The following is a 19275-nucleotide window of genomic DNA, read 5'->3' as shown; positions in this document are numbered from 1 at the left end:
TGTAGCCAAATAACTAGGATCAGTGCATGATTCCAGAATCTTCAGGGAGTCATCACTATGTCACACGATTCAACAGGGTATGCTGTAATTCACGCAAGTTTTACTGTATTGTTTCAAAATTTAAATTGTAACATTAATGTTCAGATAAATTCTTAACCTTTAGGCAATGCTGCAGTATTTCAATTTCGAGTGTAGCCTTTTTCAAATGGCCAGTCTCTTCTATAATTTCACATGTCCCAGACTGTGTGCGTATGCGATCTCTGTGAAATAAAGTCACAGTACTACAACATTGTAGAAGCCCATGCAGCATATGCATTTAAATAAAATAAGCCTGCATCATACTGTTAGGCAGATTCAAATATCCTAGTGACAGAGACAGTAGTTTATTTAAAGTCATAGGAAATAATAAAAATGAGTACTACTGTGTTAAACTTACATTTCACTAAGTTACTCATGTCGTGGGAGGTGGTGTGTGATGAAGTGCCCCAGGAATGCCCTCAACCACTGGTCACCCTTTATTCAGAGACAGAGCCAGTCTCAGATGGGGAGGTGGTGGTGCCCCCACCTGTCTGACGAGCCTCTGCCTTCTTTCTATTGGCTACATTAAAGAAAGAATATGGTAAACATGTTTAATACATAGATCCTGTAACTGTGTTATTCAGCTCTGTTGCTTTTTCTAATAATAATCACCTTGAATTCTTCATACGCCAGCATTAAAACCTCCAACTTCGCTAATATGCTGCCCTTTTTTGCTTCAGTTCAGACAGTGTCTTTCTATATACGCCATGCACGTGCGTTAACTCTGGGTTACTGGCAGTAGGTAGATTGACCTGACTCTTCTCAGGTGTTTTTTTCACACGTGATTGTCCATTACACCTGCAAAAGAAACGTTAAGAAAAATATTAGCGATTGAATTAAAAACATTTGTCTGCATAAGCAAACTACAACACACATGACCAAGAATTCACACACAAGCTGCTGCAAACGTCTTGTACTACATCACAGACTCACCAAGGATTCAGACAGGATCTGTAGTAACATTAACACAGCTGATGTTTCTGTTTCACAATGAGTCAAAGTTCAACAAACATTTGTTTGTGACAAACTCAGAGAAACAGACGTTGGTGGGAAAGCACAAAAGAGGAGGATGAGGAAGATCAGAGCTGGAGACGAGACATGAGGAGAGAAAACAGGCCTCAGAGGTCAAACTGGAACCAAAGGAGGAAACCAAAGGAAATGAGAAAAGAGAGTTTGTGTCCATCAGAAGAGAAGCAATGTGAGGGAGCCTCCCAGTAAAGAGTCTCTCCAGCAGATAAATCAACATAGATAAGCAGCAACAGCTTCAGCTGATGGATGAATGTGACCAGGATCTTCAGCCTGAGAGAGAAGTAGGAACAGCTGAGCCCAGCTGGGAGTCACTCATGTCACACTGATGGACACTTACACCAAAGCAGGATGAAGAGAAAGAGCAGCTGGCAGCTTACATTATTATTTCAGTAGATACAGATTGTGGAGGTTCATCATGTGACTCTGAATCTATTATGATGATGACAATTATGATGATCTATCATGTTACATCATGATGATTGTTATAATATAATCACAGTTTAAAGTGATGAACATTTCTATATTGTGATTATAACGTGATCATTTATTGTTAAAGGTAAATGAAGCACTTTAATGTGAGGCTGAGCTGCTCTCTTCTACTAGAGGGAAAGAAAATGATCACAAACATTCAATCAACAGTTTTCATTCAACAATCATCTGTGAACATCTGGAAGCTTCTCACTCATTCAGCTCAGTGATTCTTCTCTGATGTCACAGTTTGTCACATGTTGAACTGAAACATCCTGATATTCACTGGAAAACAACTTCACAACAAGTCATCAACATTTGATCCTGGAATAATCAGAGCTTCCATCTTTAAAGGACGGAGGAGGAAGAAGTTCACAAGGAAACATTCAGAACTGGTTCAAAAAGAAACTGGTTTAATACATGAATCTGAAAATAAGACAGACTTGAACAGACTGAACTATGTTCAACAGTGACAACGTTTCTCTTTCTGGATCAAACTCTCACTACGACACATCACACAGAAACATCGAGGAACCAGGAGAACAGAACATGAACCCAAACCCAGGATAAAGAGGTTCAGTGAATGTGGTGTTGAAGGTATGAAGGTGGATCAGTTTGTCAGAGGAGACTCTGTAGAAGGACAGAGAACCAGCAGGACAGTCCACATACACTGATACTCTGTCAGACACTGAGGAGGAGATGGACGTTACTATGTTATTGTGTCTGACACAGTAATCATGATCAGAGCAGAACAGACTCCAGGAATGATCATTGTAACCAAACCAACAGTCATCACTGCGTCCTTTCCTTCTGATTCCTCTGTAACTCACTGATATATAAACATCTCCTCTCCACTCAACCTCCCAGTAACAGCGACCAGTCAGACCATTACTACACAGCAGCTGAGGCCACCAGTCAAATCTGTCTGGATGATCAGGAAATGGCTGATCCTCCTCCACATGTGTCACCTTCCTGTTGTTGTCAGACAGTTGTAGTTCTCTGTTCACTGTGTTTGTGTCGATGGTGAGTTGACAGAAATCTGATGGAGAGAACAAGACACAATCCAGCTGCAGTTATTGATCTATCATCAGTTTGATGATGAATCATGACAGTTTGAAGATGGTTGAATGTTGCTGATCTCAGTAAAAACACACTTACACTTGCTCAGACCTGGTCTCAACCATCGGACTCCACCAGGCTCCACCCTGAAAGGAGGAGGGGGTCAGAGACATGCAGACATGGACATTACATGGCTCTCACACACAGATGGAGGCTTGTATGTAGGGAAAAGCTTTGATGTCTCTATTTCACGTCATCACTTTTGGTGTCAGACACCTGCTTTCAGTCTCACACTGTCACCACCAAACTAATGTGACACCACAGGAAGCAAACTCTGAATGTGTTTATTATCACACACTCCAAGGTTGGGTTCTAAGTTCATAGAGCTCCACATCCCTAGTTGCTCCTCCATCAGACACTGTGTGTAGTTGTGTCCATACCTGAGAGTGTCCAGTCTCCAGTGTGGATCCTTGACTCCAGCAGACAGCAGCTCCACTCCTGAGTCTCCTGGATGATTGTAGCTCAGGTCCAGCTCTCTCAGATGGGAGGGGTTGGAGCTCAGAGCTGAGGCCAGAGAGACACAAGCTTCCTCTGAGAGCAGACAGCCTGACAGCCTGAACACACACAATGTTAAAGCACACTTACATACTACAGTTTGGATTAGAGGCACATTTGATCATCTACAGTGGAGAGAAACACTAAGAACTGTTTAATAGGTTCCTGCTTGAAATGTGATCTGATCATCAGCAAAGTGGCAATGAGAGTCTGGAAACTGGAGTAAGACACTAACAAACCTGGTGAACAAGCAGTAAAACAAAGATGGAGAAGTTGAAATCATTTCACATCTTATTTAATATATGTGACGAGTTATTGATCCTCTACAGTTTAGACTTCCTGCCTGTTTAATAGCTTCTGTAGCTTGAGCTCATTAAAGGACATTGTGACAGACAATGTGTGTGTGATTGTTGTGCACATTTCTTAAATGATCTTTAACTTCATGAATCCTGACCTGAGAGTCTCCAGTCGACAGTGAGGACTCTTCAGTCCAGCAGACAGTAGCTTCACTCCTGAATCCTGCAGGTTGTTGTTACTCAGGTCCAGTTCTCTCAGACTAGAGGACTGAGAGCTAAGAACTGAGGACAGAGCTTCACAGTTTCTCTCTGACAGGTCACACACACTCAGTCTGAAAGATGAAGATGTGGGTTAAGATGGAAATGAAACCATTCAGTGTCTCATGGTGTCGTTGTGATTTTCACAAAAACATTTTTGTGTCTTTATTGTGATTCATTGGTTTGTTCCACGTCGACTTGATGGAGACAGAACCAACAATATGATCCTGACTGAAATGTTCCTGTCTAAACTGATAAACACCAGTGAACTTCAGGCTTTGTCACCAGCAGAGAACAGAGACACTGACTGCACACATGTTTTAGTGTGGACCAAAGTGTCTCCATAGGATCCAAGCTGTCAGTGACCTTTGACCTTCTTCTTGACTCCTCTGGAACAGCTGTGCTTCCTGCTGCAGGCGATAGTGGTTCTGTGATGCTGCTAGGATTCATTTCCTCTTCTCTGCTCCTCCTCCAATCAAACATCATCTCCTGTCTGTGGTGTTTGATGATCATTGATGAGCTTTACTCAGCTATTTAGTTCTGTCAGTCAGATTTGTCCTGATCACTGATGTTTAGGCTAAAATGTTCAGACTAATGTTTGGATCAAACTCCAAACTGACCATTATTGATGAAGTGAATCATCTTTAGAACTGATCCCAGTCAGATGGATGTTCTCTCCTCTGGTCCTACATGGAACCTAGAACCTTGTGTAGCAACATGTCTGCAGTCTCATATTCATGCTCCTGTTTCCTGCTTGTGTCTCTACAAAGTGACATCATTGTCTGACAGGAAGCATCACACACAGGTTGAAGTGTCGCCTGTTGATGGAGACAAATCAGACGCCACTAAAGATCCTTCAAACATGTGGAGACACGATTTACTCTGAGTCTCTGCTGCTGAGTCACATTTAAAGAAAAAGACATCACAAACTTCTGTTCATGAGCTTCATAGAATTTATAGAGTCACAACAAACTGTCAATCATTCCTGCAACTTACTGACACACGAGTCTCTTTATCAGTTTAAAGTGGAGACGTTTGAAGTGATGAGCTAAAAAACATGAACCAGGAAAAACACTGACCTCAGAGTCTCCAGTCGACACCGGGGACTCTCCAGTCCAGCACACAGAGCCTTCAATGAGTCCTGCAGGTTATTGTTACTCAGGTCCAGATGTGTCAGATGTGACGGGTTGGACTTCAGAGCTGAGGCCACAACTTCACAGTGACTCTCTGTGAGTCCACAGCCAGAAAGTCTGTGATGACAGAAAATATAAAGTCTATAAATGTGAAGTGACTTCATGAATGTTGATTCTGAAGCAGCTGTAGCTCGGATTGGTCTCATCAATCACAAAGTGTGAAGCTCTGTTGGTTCCACAAGATCCCAGAGATTAGAACCAAAGTGTGTCTGGACAGAACCAGAAGAACCAAAGGCGGATCATAGAAACTGAAAGACTTACTGAGCCTTTCTGCAGTTCCTCACAGCTGGGATCAGTCTCCATCGTCCCTCCTCTGATGTCTTGTACTGGTTCAGGTCCAACTCGTCCAGAACCTCCTCTGACATCTGCAGCATGTAGGCCAGAGCTGAGCACTGGATCTCAGAGAGTCTCTCTGATCTGTTCTCTGACTTCAGGAACTCTTGGATCTGCTGATGGACTGAGTGGTCGTTCACCTCCATCAGACAGTGGAGGATGTTGATGCTTCTGTCTGGAGAAATTCTATCATTGTTCATCTTTTTCAGGTTGTTGATGATTGTCTGGATGGTTTGTGGACTGTTCTCTGTGTGACCCAGCAAACCTCTTAAGATTCTCTGGTTGGACTCCAGACAGAGGCCATGAAGGAAGCGAACAAACAGGTCCAGGTGGCCACTTGGACTGAGGAGGGATTTAAACATGCTTCTACTCAGGACTACATCCAGAGATGAGTGAGTTGAAGGATAAACAAACAAATGTTTTAATTTTTTAAGGATAGATTTTGTGTGTTTGGAGTCTGTCAGAAACTCCTCCAGTTCCTCCATCCTTCCTTTGTTGTAACAGAGCATCATGTGAACAGCAGCCAGAAACTCCTGAACGCTCAGATGAACAAAGCTGAACATCTTGTCCTTGGTTTTCCTCCCTCGCTCCTGTTTGAAGATCTCTGTGAACACTCCTGAACACACTGAGGCTCCACTGACATTGATGCCGCTCTCTTTCAGATCTTCCTCATAGAAGATCATGTTTCCCTTTAGCAGCTGCTTAAAAGCCAGTTTAGTTAATGACTTGATGTAGTTGCTGCTCTGTTCTGGTCCGTACTTGTCTTTAGTCCGATCCATCTGAAACCTCAGGAACTCTGCGTACATCTCCGTCAGGGTCTTGGGCAGGTCTCCTCCCTCTCTGGTTTCCAGCAGATCCTCCAGAACCGTAGCAGTGATCCAGCAGAAGACTGGGATGTGGCACATGATGTGGAGGCTTCGTGACGTCTTGATGTGAGACATGATTCTGTTGCTCTGCTGCTCATCTGTGAATCTCTTCCTGAAGAACTCCTCCTTCTGTGGGTCAGTGAACCCTCTGACCTCCGTCACCACCTCAACAAAGTCTCCATGAATCTGATTGGCTGCTGCAGGTCGTGTGGTGATCCAGATGCGAGCAGAGCGTAGTAGTTTTCCTCTGATGAGGTTTGTCAGCAGCTCATCCACTGAGGTGGACTCTGTGACGTCACATTGACCCGTCTCCTTCTCACTGGTGCTACAGTCCAGTTGGAGGCGACTCTCGTCCAGTCCATCAAACACAAACAGAAGTTTGAACCTGCTCTTGTCATAGTTGCTGTTTCCTGATGACTGTGTAAAGATGTAATTCAGAGCCTCCAGGCTGATGGACTCAGTTTCTGGGATACATTCATGAATGAGCTCTGACAAACTGAACTTTTGTCCCTTCAGTGGATTCAGTCGACGGAAGGTGAAGGGGAAAATCAGATGCACGTCTTGATTGGACCTTTGTTGGGTCCAGTCCAACACAAACTTGTTCACAAGGACTGTTTTTCCAATCCCAGCGATTCCATTGGTCAACACTGTTCTGATGCGTCTGTATTTACCAGGGGGATGTTTGAACAGGTCACTGGGCTTCACTGGCTCCTCTGCTGATCTTTGCTTGTGCTGCGTCGTCTCAACCTGTTGGACCTCATGCTGTGTGTTGATGTGTGAATCCGGCCCAGCTGTGATGTACAGCTCTGTGTAGATGTCATCCAGACGTTGGTCGACTTCTGACCAGCCTGGTTTCACACACACAAACTGGTCTTGGAGGTTTGATTGAAGCATCTGCTGGTAATATGTGATGGGCCGTGGCTCTGGTACTGGAACCATTGGATTGGGTTCTAACAAAACAGAAAGAAGACGAAGTCTAAGGAGTCGACAAATGTCTGGTTCATTGATTCAAATCTTAGTGTTAATGAACATAATGAAACAGCCTGAAACACTAGAACTAGTGAAGAGAAGAACTTTCCTGTATCTGATTATTAAATTCTGCTCCACATTTAACCAATGTAAAATCTAAACAACACATGAGTAAATGTGTGATTGTGTCTCTGATGTTAAATGTTGAGATAAATCCTCTTACTCTGCAGACAGTCAGCCAGCTCCTCCTGCTTCATCCTCCTCAGGAAGTTCACTGTGATCTTCAGAAATGCGTCTCTGCTGCTCCCCCTCTGCTCTTCATCCTCACCATCCATCTCCTCTTCATCCTCCCTCTGACTCTCTAAGCATTCTGGGTAATCTGGACTCAAAACCTTCTGGATCTTCTTCAGCTCCTTCTTCACAAACGTGACAATGTTGTCCTTCAGCAGCTGAAACAGAAAGTATATGAATGACCTGATCCAACTAAAACCATGGAGCCAAATCCATGTTGGACACACTGACAATCCACTGGTCTAAAAAGTGCAGCATGGAGATGATTGAACACAACAGATGAACAGTAGTAGTTGCACATGTACAGACCATAAATATGGAGTCCAGGTGTGTTTGGTGCTGCTGGACACACTGAGCACTGGGAACCTCTGAGCTCTGCTGGTTCACTCTGTGGAGGAACCATGAAGAATAAGTCCATACAGAGACACACACACAAAGGTCCATGAAGTGATGTTGGATGTGAGCAGTGAGTCAGAGACTCCCTGTAGTGGTGAAGGTTTACTGTCAGTCAGTTGCTTCAGTCTCAGCTCTGAACAACATATATCTCTGCCTCCTTCACTGAACAAGGCTGAAGTGTTGGAACAAGGAGTCTGCTGAGATCAAACTGGTTTTACTGGGCTAGAAACATTAAACTACTTCCTACATTCATTCATTGTTGGACCACAGCTGTGGTGCCGACACTGGGGACAAACAGTCATCTCCATTGCATCAACATCACTACTACAACTAAAGTCTCCGGTAGTAACTTCAATTTACTGCTGCAAATGAAGAAGCTTCAAGACATTTGACCAAAACCTTCATGTAGAGATGCAATAAACAGATTTGATCAGAGATGATCAGCTGCTTCCTTTGATCTCAACACTTCATTAGAAGAGGAGCAGCCCCTGAGACCCTCTACCGGATCAGAGCTTTAGCTACTGCTGGATGGAGATTCGATCAATGATCAGAGTGAAGAAAGCTTCTCTTTCACATCAACACTTCAAACACAAATCAACCAGATCAAGAAACGGAAATCATTAGAGAAAGGTTTACATCATATTGTTCAGAATGATTCCAAGTGACAACAACTCACTGTGACTCTGATACAGGCTGGTCTTTGAAATTAATACCATCCTTTGACCAGTCGCTCTTGAAGGACACACAACTGGGTCCAGGTCCAGGTCCAGGTCCAGCAGATCTTTGTCTCTGATGGGACCTGATATAGAAACACCTACATGATGTAACACCTGCATCACCACCTAATCAATGATGTGTCTGTGTGACAGCCTCCGCCTGTACATCGGTTTGTGTTGGGTTTGGGTGTGTTCTGTTTTGCATATAATTACATTATATATATTAAATATATTAAATATTACATTGAACTCTTGAGCCTATGTGTGTCCTCCCTCTTTGTCACATTCATTTGAGCCGGTTTGTGACAGTTGTCACTTGGCATACGATAACACAACAAACAACACGATTATTCTACCATTCAAATCAATGTGAAGGTTAAGATTGATTAAACAACTAAATCTAATCTTCCTACTATTTAGTTTATATTAAAAGGGTTAGAATCCTGTAAATGATTAAATGCTCGGTAGTTTTGAGCAGGTGTGAAGTTATTTAAGCGGTTTACAAAAAAAGTCTGTCTTTCTCAGTCTGAACTAGTCTCTGCATCATCAATAGAAATCTATGAACACAAGATTTTGTCTTCACCCTCTATCAGGTCCATTTAAAGTAGAAACTGTCTCTTACTTTGTGTCTGAGGCTCCAGGTTCATTACTGAAGGTTGGAGGATCATGTCTGGACCGGTCACTCTTCATAGACAGACAGCTGGGTCCTGGAGGTTCTACTTTTTGTCTCTGGTTCTGGACTCTGCAAACACATGTTTTCATTCATATCACATCATTCACTGCTCTTTTCTCTGATCAAAGTTATTTCTGTGGCTCTAAACACAAAGTACTGCTGCTGCAGATCATCAGGACGTTTCACACTTTGGATGAGTAAGAAAAACCCAACAAAAGACCCAACAAATCATTTCTCTGTGTGTCATCAGTTGTAATTGTTGAAGAAATAGTTATGTTGGTATATTTACTTCAAAATATTGCGTAGAATTTTCCATAATATTATATATGGTAATTAGGTAATATCATTTGTCCAAGTAAAGTTTAAAAAGAAATAACAAGTAACAAGTCAATAAGCTAAATCATTGTTTTAAAAACCTCCATAATCAAGGTTTGAATCTAAGCGGCGGGAAATAGGCAGTTGGCCTCATCTTTGTACATAAAGCCATCTATAATAAGCATAAGTATTTTTATCCATGTGAAATTGTGATATGTCTCTCTTTAAAAAAAAAAACTATTTATTTTTATAAGATTTGTGGTATTATTTAATGGCAGAGCTGTATTGTTACTGACAAAGTGTACAAATGCTTTACATGGACTTAAGATTGACAAGTTTAACACTTGATCTAAGATATTGTAGCAGTCTAGGGGCTTAAACCCGCCTTAAGCAGCTGAGGCTCATGGGAAAAATAACAGTTCCTGTGTTCTTAACGTTAGAGTTAAAGATAGGAGTTGATTGGTGTTATAAGTTTGGTGGAATTGAATTACTGTGTGTTTAGTGTTAAGTGTTTGTGTGTGTTTATAATGTGTTCTGTGTTGTTTTGTGAGCTGCATCCTGAGGGGAAAGCTCAGAGGATTGTGGGTTCTTTGCATCACACCTTCGTGGTGTGTGCACTGATCTCCCCAGCTGGTTTTTGGTCTGTTGATGTGGCAAGCAGAGCCTTGTTCTTGCATCTTAGCCATTTCTTTCTTGTTCCAGTAGCCCACTTCTCGCCAAGGTGCTCTGGTTCCCAAAACACCTGACGCAGACCTTGTTAGACCGGGCGACGTCTGAGCCAGTATCTTACTGGATAGCTCAATCGGTAAAGTCGCAGGACTTGTATATGGGTGGTTCCCGGTTTGAATCCCCTGTAGGGCGAATAAGCATCCAGTGTGGGTCCCTGGGCAAGACCCTTCAAGCCTACCTCATAATGATGAGAGACAATGAACCACAGGACCATATATATAAAATATATATATGGTCCTAAAAATATATATAACTCCCTTCTCACCCCACGTGGGTGGTCTCATCCACTTTCCAAGCTCGGGTCCTCTACCAGAGGCCAGGAAGCTTGAGGGTTCTGCGCAGCATCCTTGCTGTTCCTAGGACTGCACTTTTCTGGACTGAGATGTCGGATGTTATTCCAGGGATCTGTTGTAGCCACTCCTCCAGTTTGGGGGTCACTGCCCCCAGTGCTCCGATCACCACAGGCACCACTGTGGCCTTCACCTTCCAAGCCTTCTCCAGTTCTTCTCTGAGCCCTTGTTATTTCTCTAGTTTCTCATGTTCCTTTTTCCTGATGTTGCCATCGCTTGGTATTGCCACATCCACCACTACGGCTTTCCTCTGCTCTTTGTCCACCACCACAATGTCTGGTTGGTTCGCCATTACCATTCTGTCAGTCTGGATCTGGAAGTCCCACAGGATCTTGGCTCGCTCGTTCTCTACCACCTTGGGAGGTGTTTCCCACTTTGACCTTGGGGTTTCCAGTCCATACTCTGCGCAGATGTTCCTGTATACTATACCAGCCACTTGGTTATGGCGTTCCATGTATGCTTTCCCTGCCAGCATCTTACACCCTGCAGTTATGTGCTGGATCGTCTCAGGGGCCTCTTTGCACAGTCTACACCTTGGGTCTTGTCTGGTGTGGTAGATCTGGGCCTCTATGGCTCTGGTGCTCAGGGCCTGCTCCTGTGCGGCCAGGATGAGTGCCTCTGTGCTGTCCTTCAGCCCAGCCCTTTCAAGCCATTGGTAGGATTTGTTGAGATCAGCCACTTCAGTTATGTTCCGGTGGTACATCCCGTGTAAGGGCTTGTCCTCCCATGATGGTCCCTCTTCCAGCATCTCATCCTCCGTTCTCCACTGCCTGAGACATTCACTCAGCACGTCATCTGTCGGGGCCTTATCCTTGATGTACTTATGGATCTTGGATGTTTCATCCTGGATAGTGGCTCTCACACTCACTAGTCCTCGGCCTCCTTCCTTGCGGCTAGCGTACAGTCTCAGGGTGCTGGATTTGGGGTGGAACCCTCCATGCATGGTGAGGAGCTTTCGTGTCTTAACATCTGTGGTCTGTATCTCTTCCTTTGGCCACCTTATTATTCCCGCAGGGTATCTGATCACTGGCAGAGCGTAGCTGTTTATTGCCTGGGATTTGTTCTTGCCATTGAGCTGGCTTCTTAGGACTTGCCTTACTCGTTGGAGGTATTTGGCTGTTGCCGCATTCCTTGTTGCCTGTTCAAGGTTGCCGTTTGCCTGTGGTATTCCAAGGTACTTGTAACTGTCCTCAATGTCTGCTATTGTTCCTTCTGGGAGTGAGACCCCTTCTGTGTGGATTACCTTGCCTCTCTTTGTCACCATCCTCCCACATTTCTCGAGTCCGAATGACATCCCAATGTCCGAGCTATAGATCCTGGTGGTGTGGATCAGTGAGTCGATGTCTCGCTCACTCTTGGCGTACAGCTTGATGTCATCCATGTAGAGGAGGTGACTTATGGTGGCCCCGTTCCGGAGTCGGTATCCATAGCCAGTCTTGTTTATTATTTGGCTGAGGGGGTTCAGACCTATGCAGAACAGCAGTGGGGACAGTGCATCCCCCCCCATATATATATATATATATATATATATATATATATATATATATATATATATATATATATATATATATATATATATATATATATATATATATATATATATATATATATATATATATATATATATATATATATATACACACACATATATATACACATATATACATATATACATGTAAGTAAACAACAGGTATTCTCACAAATGCATAAAACATAGGAAACCAAGACAAGTCTGAACCAGTCTCTGCATTTTTGTCTTCATCCTTCATCAGATCAGTTCACAACTCTAACTACAACACACAACTACAAAACCTACTGCTACTGCAGATCATCAGGATGTTTTACACTTGGGATCAGTTCTCAGATTGTTTCATTGTTTATCTTAATGATCACATCCACACACATGACGTTGATCCAGCAGAACATGAACATCCTGAAAATTCACACAGTCAGTTTATAAGATCAGAGAATAAACTAACAATGATTCATATCAGTGAGTTTGGATCAGTTCTTACTTTGTGTCTGAGGCTCCAGGTTCAGGACTGAATAATGGAGGCTCACATCTGGACCAGTCATTCTTCATAGTCACACATCTGGATCCTGGAGACTCTGCTCTGTCCTCTTCCTCCACACAAACACTCATCTTCTGAAAAAGCCACAGATCCAGAGCTACACACCTGCTGTGACTCGTATTAAAGTGAATCTGAGTCCAGATTCAGAGAAAACCAACATGCTGCTTCCTGCCTCCAACAGCTGAACGACGAGCTACCAGTCGGTCACCGGTTAACATGGTCACAGGAAAATTCAGAACACCGACAGGAAAGCAGAAACCACCACATTTCTGGACCTCAGTCAGTCTGAGCGGTCAGTACCACCAACTGCGAGCTCAGAACCAGAACAGGTGTCGTGCCAAAAAGTGACCGTCTGCCAGAAATTGATTTCCGCACACGGGAGCGCGCACCGCCTCGTTAAGGCGTCTATGACATGGACTCAGATCTACGACCCAATATTGCTGCAACATGTTTGTTCTTCACATTCTGACTCTAATTAAAACTGCACGAGTGACCACAGAGTTGTTTCACCACTTTTAACTTCCTGTATGGGACCAGTTAAACCAGTAAAATGCTTTCATGTTGCCAAAATGTGATTATTAGAGCCAAAGCTTTTGGTCAGAAGCTTAAATATGTCTTATTTTAAATACACTGAGCTGCTTTGTTATATTTACAGATGTAATACACCAAGACCAGTAGAATCAGTAGCATGCTGGTTTTATGTTGCCACAAAGTGATCAAAGCCAATATCTGTTCACTGAAAGCGTCTTTCTCCCTTATTTTAAGTTCATGGAGCTCTGCTGGATTAGAATAATAGAGTTAATGAGCATTCAGTACATCTTATTACTTTTCACACCTGTCTGAGACCAGTTAAACCAGTAAGATGCTGTGTTTACGTTGCCAAAAAGTGATTACAGCCAATATTGTTTGATAAGAAGCTTATTTCTGCCTAATTTTTATCTTTATGAACAAGAAGAGCTCCACTGACTTAAATTGAAGCAGAGATAAGCTTCTTGTTTAAACATATTGGCATGAATCACTTTTTGGCAACGTGGAAAAAGCTTCTTACTGGTTGTACTGGTCTTAGACAGGTACGGACAGCGGTTAAGTTAATTTGAATGTGTTAATATGAACAAGAAGAGCTCCACTGACTTAAAATGACACAGAAATAAGCTTCTTGTTAAAAGATATTTACATGAATCACTTTTTGGCAAAGTGGAAACAGCTTCCTAGTGGTTGTACTGGTCTCAGACAGTTACAGACAGCGGTCAAGTGAGCTTGATGCTCATTTAACCTGTTAATATAACCAAGAAGAGTTTGATAAAGATAAAAATTAGGCAGAAATAAGCTTCTTATCAAACAATATTGGCTGCAATCACTTTTTGGCAACGTAAACACAGCATCTTACTGGTTTAACTGGTCTCAGACAGGTGTGAAAAGTAATAAGATGTACTGGAGGCTCATTAAATCTATTATTATAATCCAGCAGAGCTCCATGAACTTAAAATAAGGGAGAAAGAAGCTTTCAGTGAACAGATATTGGCTTTAATCACTTTGTGGCAACATAAAACCAGCATGCTACTGGTTCTACTGGTCTTGGTGTATTACATCTGTAAATATAACAAAGCAGAGCTCAGTGTATTTAAAATAAGACATAATTAAGCTTCTGACCAAAAGCTTTGGCTCTAATAATCACGTTTTGGCAACATGAAAGCATCTTACTGGTTTAACTGGTCCCACACAGGAAGTTAAAAGTAGCGAAACAAATCGGTGGTCACTCGTGCAGTTTCAATCAGAGTCAAAATGTGAAGAACAAACATGTTGCAGCAATATTGAGTCGTAGATCTGAGTCCTAGCTTTATGTCATGGAGTTGAACAGTCACAATCGACGATCGCTGTAAAGAGAATTACGATGATTATTTCCATCGTTTACACAAAATCTAAAACACGTGGCGTCACTACGTCCACTAGAAAACGTGTCGCGAATAATAATTACAAGTTATGGCCGTTTGAAACCGAAATAAGCAGCTGTAGTCCTGCACAAACCGAGCTAAACGCCTTAACGAGGCGGTGCGCGCTCCCGCGTGCGGAAATCAATTTCTGGCAGACGGTCACTTTTTGGCACGACACCTGGACAAATAACAACTAGAGTCAGAACCTTAACACCAGCAACTCCTCACATCCGGTTCTTGTCAGTGTTCGTTTGACAGAAGTGGATCGTGTCTATTCTTTCTCTACATTAACAAACAGACGCAGTAACAGTAATGTTGTTAAACACTCACCTCCTCAACGTTTCCTTTTCTTTTATTTAACTGTTCCCGCTGTTGTCTCTAAATGGAGTTTCGGTTTCGCTTCTGGATCACGTGATCACTGAGGCTCCGCCCCATCTCTGTTTACAGGAAACTAGAAGAGTTGAAGCAGCAGAGTAATAAAGCAGCAATGCTACAGGATGACAGAGATCCAAACTGTCAGTTGTTTCCCAAACATGTTATATTCTGTTCTTTGTAAATTAGCAGCTGCTGGGACTAATATAATAAAGCTTTAATGTTCAAGTCAATGTTATCTTATTTACCTAAAAGATGCTGTTTTATGTTCAGAGCAAAGCATCAGAGCAAAGAACAAGGATTTTCAACAAAGAGTTTTTCTGGCTGCTCCAATATTCAGTTACAGTGTGGTAACGAGTTAAGCAGCGTATTGATACTGTAAAATAAAGGATTATACAATAAGTAAATATGCGTTATGAGTTCAATGAGCTGTGAGAAAGTTTCTTCATTGATTGTGTACAGGTGGAGAAGGCAGCAGAGGTCATGGTTCCATCTAAATGCTTCAGAAACAGGAAGCACATTGTTTGTAGGAGTGCAGCTCCATCACAGAGGGAAGAAGCAGAGGAGTAGTTCAACCTGTTTACTGATGCTGTTAAACTGACTGACTGTTTGTCGTCCAGGGGCCCGTTTCAAGAAGGAGGTTTTACAAACTCTGAGTTTAAACTGAACTCTGAGTTGACTTACACCGAGTTTGCAAACCTAGAGTTTTCGGTTTCAAAACAGCTAAGAAGAGCTGGTTTAAGCAACTCCGAGTTGATTGACTTAAAGTCAAGCCCTGATCAATGGAGTGAAGATATTACAAGTGACCATGGCAACAGGACAACAAAAGAGGTCCGGAAATGGATATGATACCTCAAGCATATAGCGACTACGAGCCTATATTCCGTCAAAAAAGCAAAATGGCTGTTATATTTCTTTTGTAAAGTAAGGACTTGTAAAGTAATTGTTTACTTATCTAAGGAGTTACTTCAGTATTTGCATAAAATACTGATGTTTGTATGAATTAAAAGTTCAGTGTTATGTCTATCCTTTTTTAAAATTCCTGTTGTGTTTGATGTGTAAAGTAATGATAATTCAATAATCCAATACATTTTATGGAGAGCAATTATTACATTAAGCTAATTAGGTTTTTAAAAGTTAACTAAAACTCATGTAATAATATAAGAATTTAATTTCAATTTTTATGTAGGTGCAATCCTGCAGGCATAAAAAGAACAGCAGCAACATAAAAACATAATCCAAACAGGTATAAGGCATGATCATATCATGGGTGTAGACTACCTGACTGACTACAACATTTGACATATTAAATAACTAAATAGCATGCAGAGTATAGCAGTTTTTATGGGAAAAAATGTTTCTTCCTTATTCTATGCAGTTATTATATGATTTATAACTTATGTTCTGCAATTAATATCTTATGTTTTGTCTTACTGTATGTATTTGACATTTCACCTACATTGTTCAATGGTTTTCTCTGCCTGATAGACTCTGAAATCTAGCTCACAAACCCAAGGCCGGGGAGTTGTGTCTCTGTCTGTTGAGACTTCGCGCTCCTTCCTCTCTGATAGTCAGACGCCAGTGATGCAGGTGTGAGAATGTAAACTTCCCCACAAACACGGCGACAGGGATGAGATGGTGCATGCAGTCTGATTGGGCTACACAGACATTCTGTAACAGACGTCGGGTTCTCTGTTGGTCTTAACAGATTCTGATGGTTAATATCAGCCTCTTGGATCCTCCTGTCACAACAGAAGCCCAGGATGTTGTAAGTATACTACTGAATAAAGCTTAAATTATGATAAGTAGCATTATAATGTGTAATATTGATACAATGTGTACACATCACGTGATTTCTGATGTTTGTGTTGCGTAGCCTAAATGATGCAAGTTGATCTCCAAGTATAGTGACATTATTATCTCCCCTCTGTCCCAGAGTGTGGAAGAACAGCAGGAGGAGGGTCCGTCACATTCTGCTACACAGACGCACACAGTTCAGTGATGTTCAGTAAATGCCAGAGTTCAATTCTGTAGTAATGAGTAACTATGTCACTAAACTCCTAGGAGTTGTATAAACTACATCTTATCAAGAAAATATAAAAAAAATAACAAGGAAATGTTATACTTTGACCACCAGATTGAAAAGACACTAGAAAATAAAATTCTCAATTGGAGGTGAGTGTATAGTTAAAGGTGAATTGTATGAATTATTGGAAGAATCATAAAATCTAACAATTGCCTTTGTATTAATGAAATAATGTATATAATTGATGATTAAGACATTACAGATAAACACTTCTCTGACTGTCCATCCACTCTGCAGGTTACCGTGATGGATGGAGTCTTCCTCAGGGTCTTGTATTTGTAGGGCAGGATGTTGCTCCCCTCTAATAATTGCAATAATGTGAAGAACAACACATGCCACAATAATGTCACAGGCCTCTCAGGTGTTACCCTACGTCCTGACGTAGGCACTGAAGACGTGCTTTCAACAGGCTTATGGTCATTTCCACCCGGGCTCTTGTTCTGCAGGGCAGAACATTAAAGCGCTGCTGGGGGTCTGCTTCAGGTTCTGGGTGAGGGGTCAGTAGTGTGGGCTGGCATTAACTCCTATCTCCAGCAGAAAGCCGTCAATCTCTCCTAGAAGAAAGTTCTCATTACTTTAGTGCTGCATAGAAGTGCTCCTGTGAGTGTGTAGTGCATGCATTGAAATAAGTGTATAGGACATACATGTACTTACCACAGTGCAGCCGGTTACTTAGAGTTGACTTACGATATATTCATAAGTCATGACCAAAGCTGGGCCACTTGGCCTCCACGTTTATGATATGTGCAGCATCACATATGATCTTGGGGGTGCAAAAAATGATACGTCAGTTACAGTATGGTGATGTAGTCTTTGACCATTACAAAGAGTAGTCAGTGCACCTGCACATTCATTAGTTCTCATCATCAACTCATCATCATTTTTCAGATTAGCCTCACTCAAACCAATTAAATACCACATACCTGCAATCCTGTGAAACTCCTCTTTAATGGCTCTGAGGAGTTTGTGTCAAGGAAAGCGCTTGAGGTCGAACTTTTCTACAAACAGTGGCTTCACTAATGTGCTCAGCATCTCCAATGTTATAAAAAAAACTACCGTTTGCAAAACATCGTAACGCAACAAAAGGATCTGCTCGGATATAAGAACACGACCACGGTGGGTGCTGTGTCTGATGTATGGGTGGATAAGATTATAAATATATGTTTTTTTTTTTTTGGAGTCTCAAGAAAAACTGTACTGCTCAAATAAATATGCATGCATGGATTTGGAAAGTGTCCCACTTCAAGGTTAGTAAGGCTGTAGCTTAACATTATTCACCCAAAGGGTGAGGCAGACGTTGGTGCATGAACAATGCCACTTGTGGAAACCATGGTGATGTGAGGGGCTCGGCCACTACGCCCATCCAGCAAGCAGAGGAAGGAATCCCAGCAGCCAGGGAGCCCACACACCTTCAGTTCCAGGAGGGCAGGTGTTGCGACCCAAGCCGCCCACACAGAGCCCCCCAGGCAGAGCTGCGGCAGCCACAGAGACAGCACCCGAGGTCAGAGTGGGCCACCGGGGGTCAACGCTGTCCGCCCCATGAGAACCAGGGGCAAACACTCCCCCCGGCGGGAGGGTCGGCCTGAAAGAGTAGAGCCCGAGGACCCACAGTCCGTAGGGAGCCCGCCAGAAGATGCCCCCGCGCCCAGAGTGGGGCCCGCCCCCAGTCCACCACCCCCACACGAGCGGAGTGGGGCCGACCCCATCGGCCCGACCTCATCCCCTGGCGCCACCGCGGCCTGGAGCACAAGGCCAGCAATTGGTGGGGTCAGCAGAAAAGAGACCACCCAGGCAGACGATCATCGTACCCCGGGCGAAAAACCGGACCCCCCACACTTCAACCGCACCACACGCATACAAACTCACACAAACACAGACGCATACACCCACCACATGTGCAACACACATCTTCACATCAACACATACAAACACCATAGACTCTCTCACAACAAACTAGTCAATCATACGTGAACCAATGCACTCTCAGATACATTCTCGCACCCACACCATTCGCTTGATCACATTTGTGGGGAGGGTAGGTCTCCGGCCTTCCGTCCATTTGGCCCCAGGCAGGGACCGCAGCTCCTCCCGAGCCCCGACCAATCCCCCCAACCCGGGGGAGGCAGAGGGCAGCAGAAAAAGGTACCCCAGAACCCTGCAACCCAGCTTGGACGTGAGTGTGTGGAACTAAAGTGCACTGAAGGTGGGTGACACCTCCAGGAGCACAACCGCTGGCTGAC

The 19275-nt window shown here is 43.0% G+C and overlaps 1 protein-coding gene across 9 annotated transcripts in view; it reads right to left on the bottom strand.

Annotated features, from left to right (window-relative positions):
- Positions 1–1791: 1791 nt before the first annotated feature.
- The window catches only part of LOC114845843 (NACHT, LRR and PYD domains-containing protein 12-like), a 36183-nt gene continuing 18699 nt past the window's right edge, over positions 1792–19275 (bottom strand). For 3 of the 9 annotated variants that reach the window (XM_055504717.1, XM_055504716.1, XM_055504723.1), the window contains 10 exons: positions 9130–9249; positions 8468–8605; positions 7705–7783; positions 7328–7553; positions 5198–7085; positions 4823–4993; positions 3644–3817; positions 3075–3248; positions 2734–2780; positions 1792–2614 (listed from right to left, as the gene is read on the bottom strand). In XM_055504717.1, the coding sequence (XP_055360692.1) occupies positions 2079–2614; positions 2734–2780; positions 3075–3248; positions 3644–3817; positions 4823–4993; positions 5198–7085; positions 7328–7553; positions 7705–7783; positions 8468–8605; positions 9130–9249 (3553 nt within the window). In that variant the 3' untranslated portion in view covers positions 1792–2078. Of the gene's footprint in view, positions 2615–2733; positions 2781–3074; positions 3249–3643; positions 3818–4822; positions 4994–5197; positions 7086–7327; positions 7554–7704; positions 7784–8467; positions 8606–9129; positions 9250–12589; positions 12721–12804; positions 13103–14783; positions 14803–14907; positions 15963–19275 lie in introns of those variants that run through there. The other 6 variants (XM_055504721.1, XM_055504722.1, XM_055504719.1 and 3 more) reach the window with 6 other exon arrangements.

Source organism: Betta splendens, chromosome 19, assembly GCF_900634795.4.
Source record: "Betta splendens chromosome 19, fBetSpl5.4, whole genome shotgun sequence".
Lineage (NCBI taxonomy): Eukaryota > Metazoa > Chordata > Actinopteri > Anabantiformes > Osphronemidae > Betta > Betta splendens.
The sequence above is the reverse complement of the archived record's forward strand: the minus strand, read 5'-3'. Positions and strand labels throughout refer to the sequence as shown.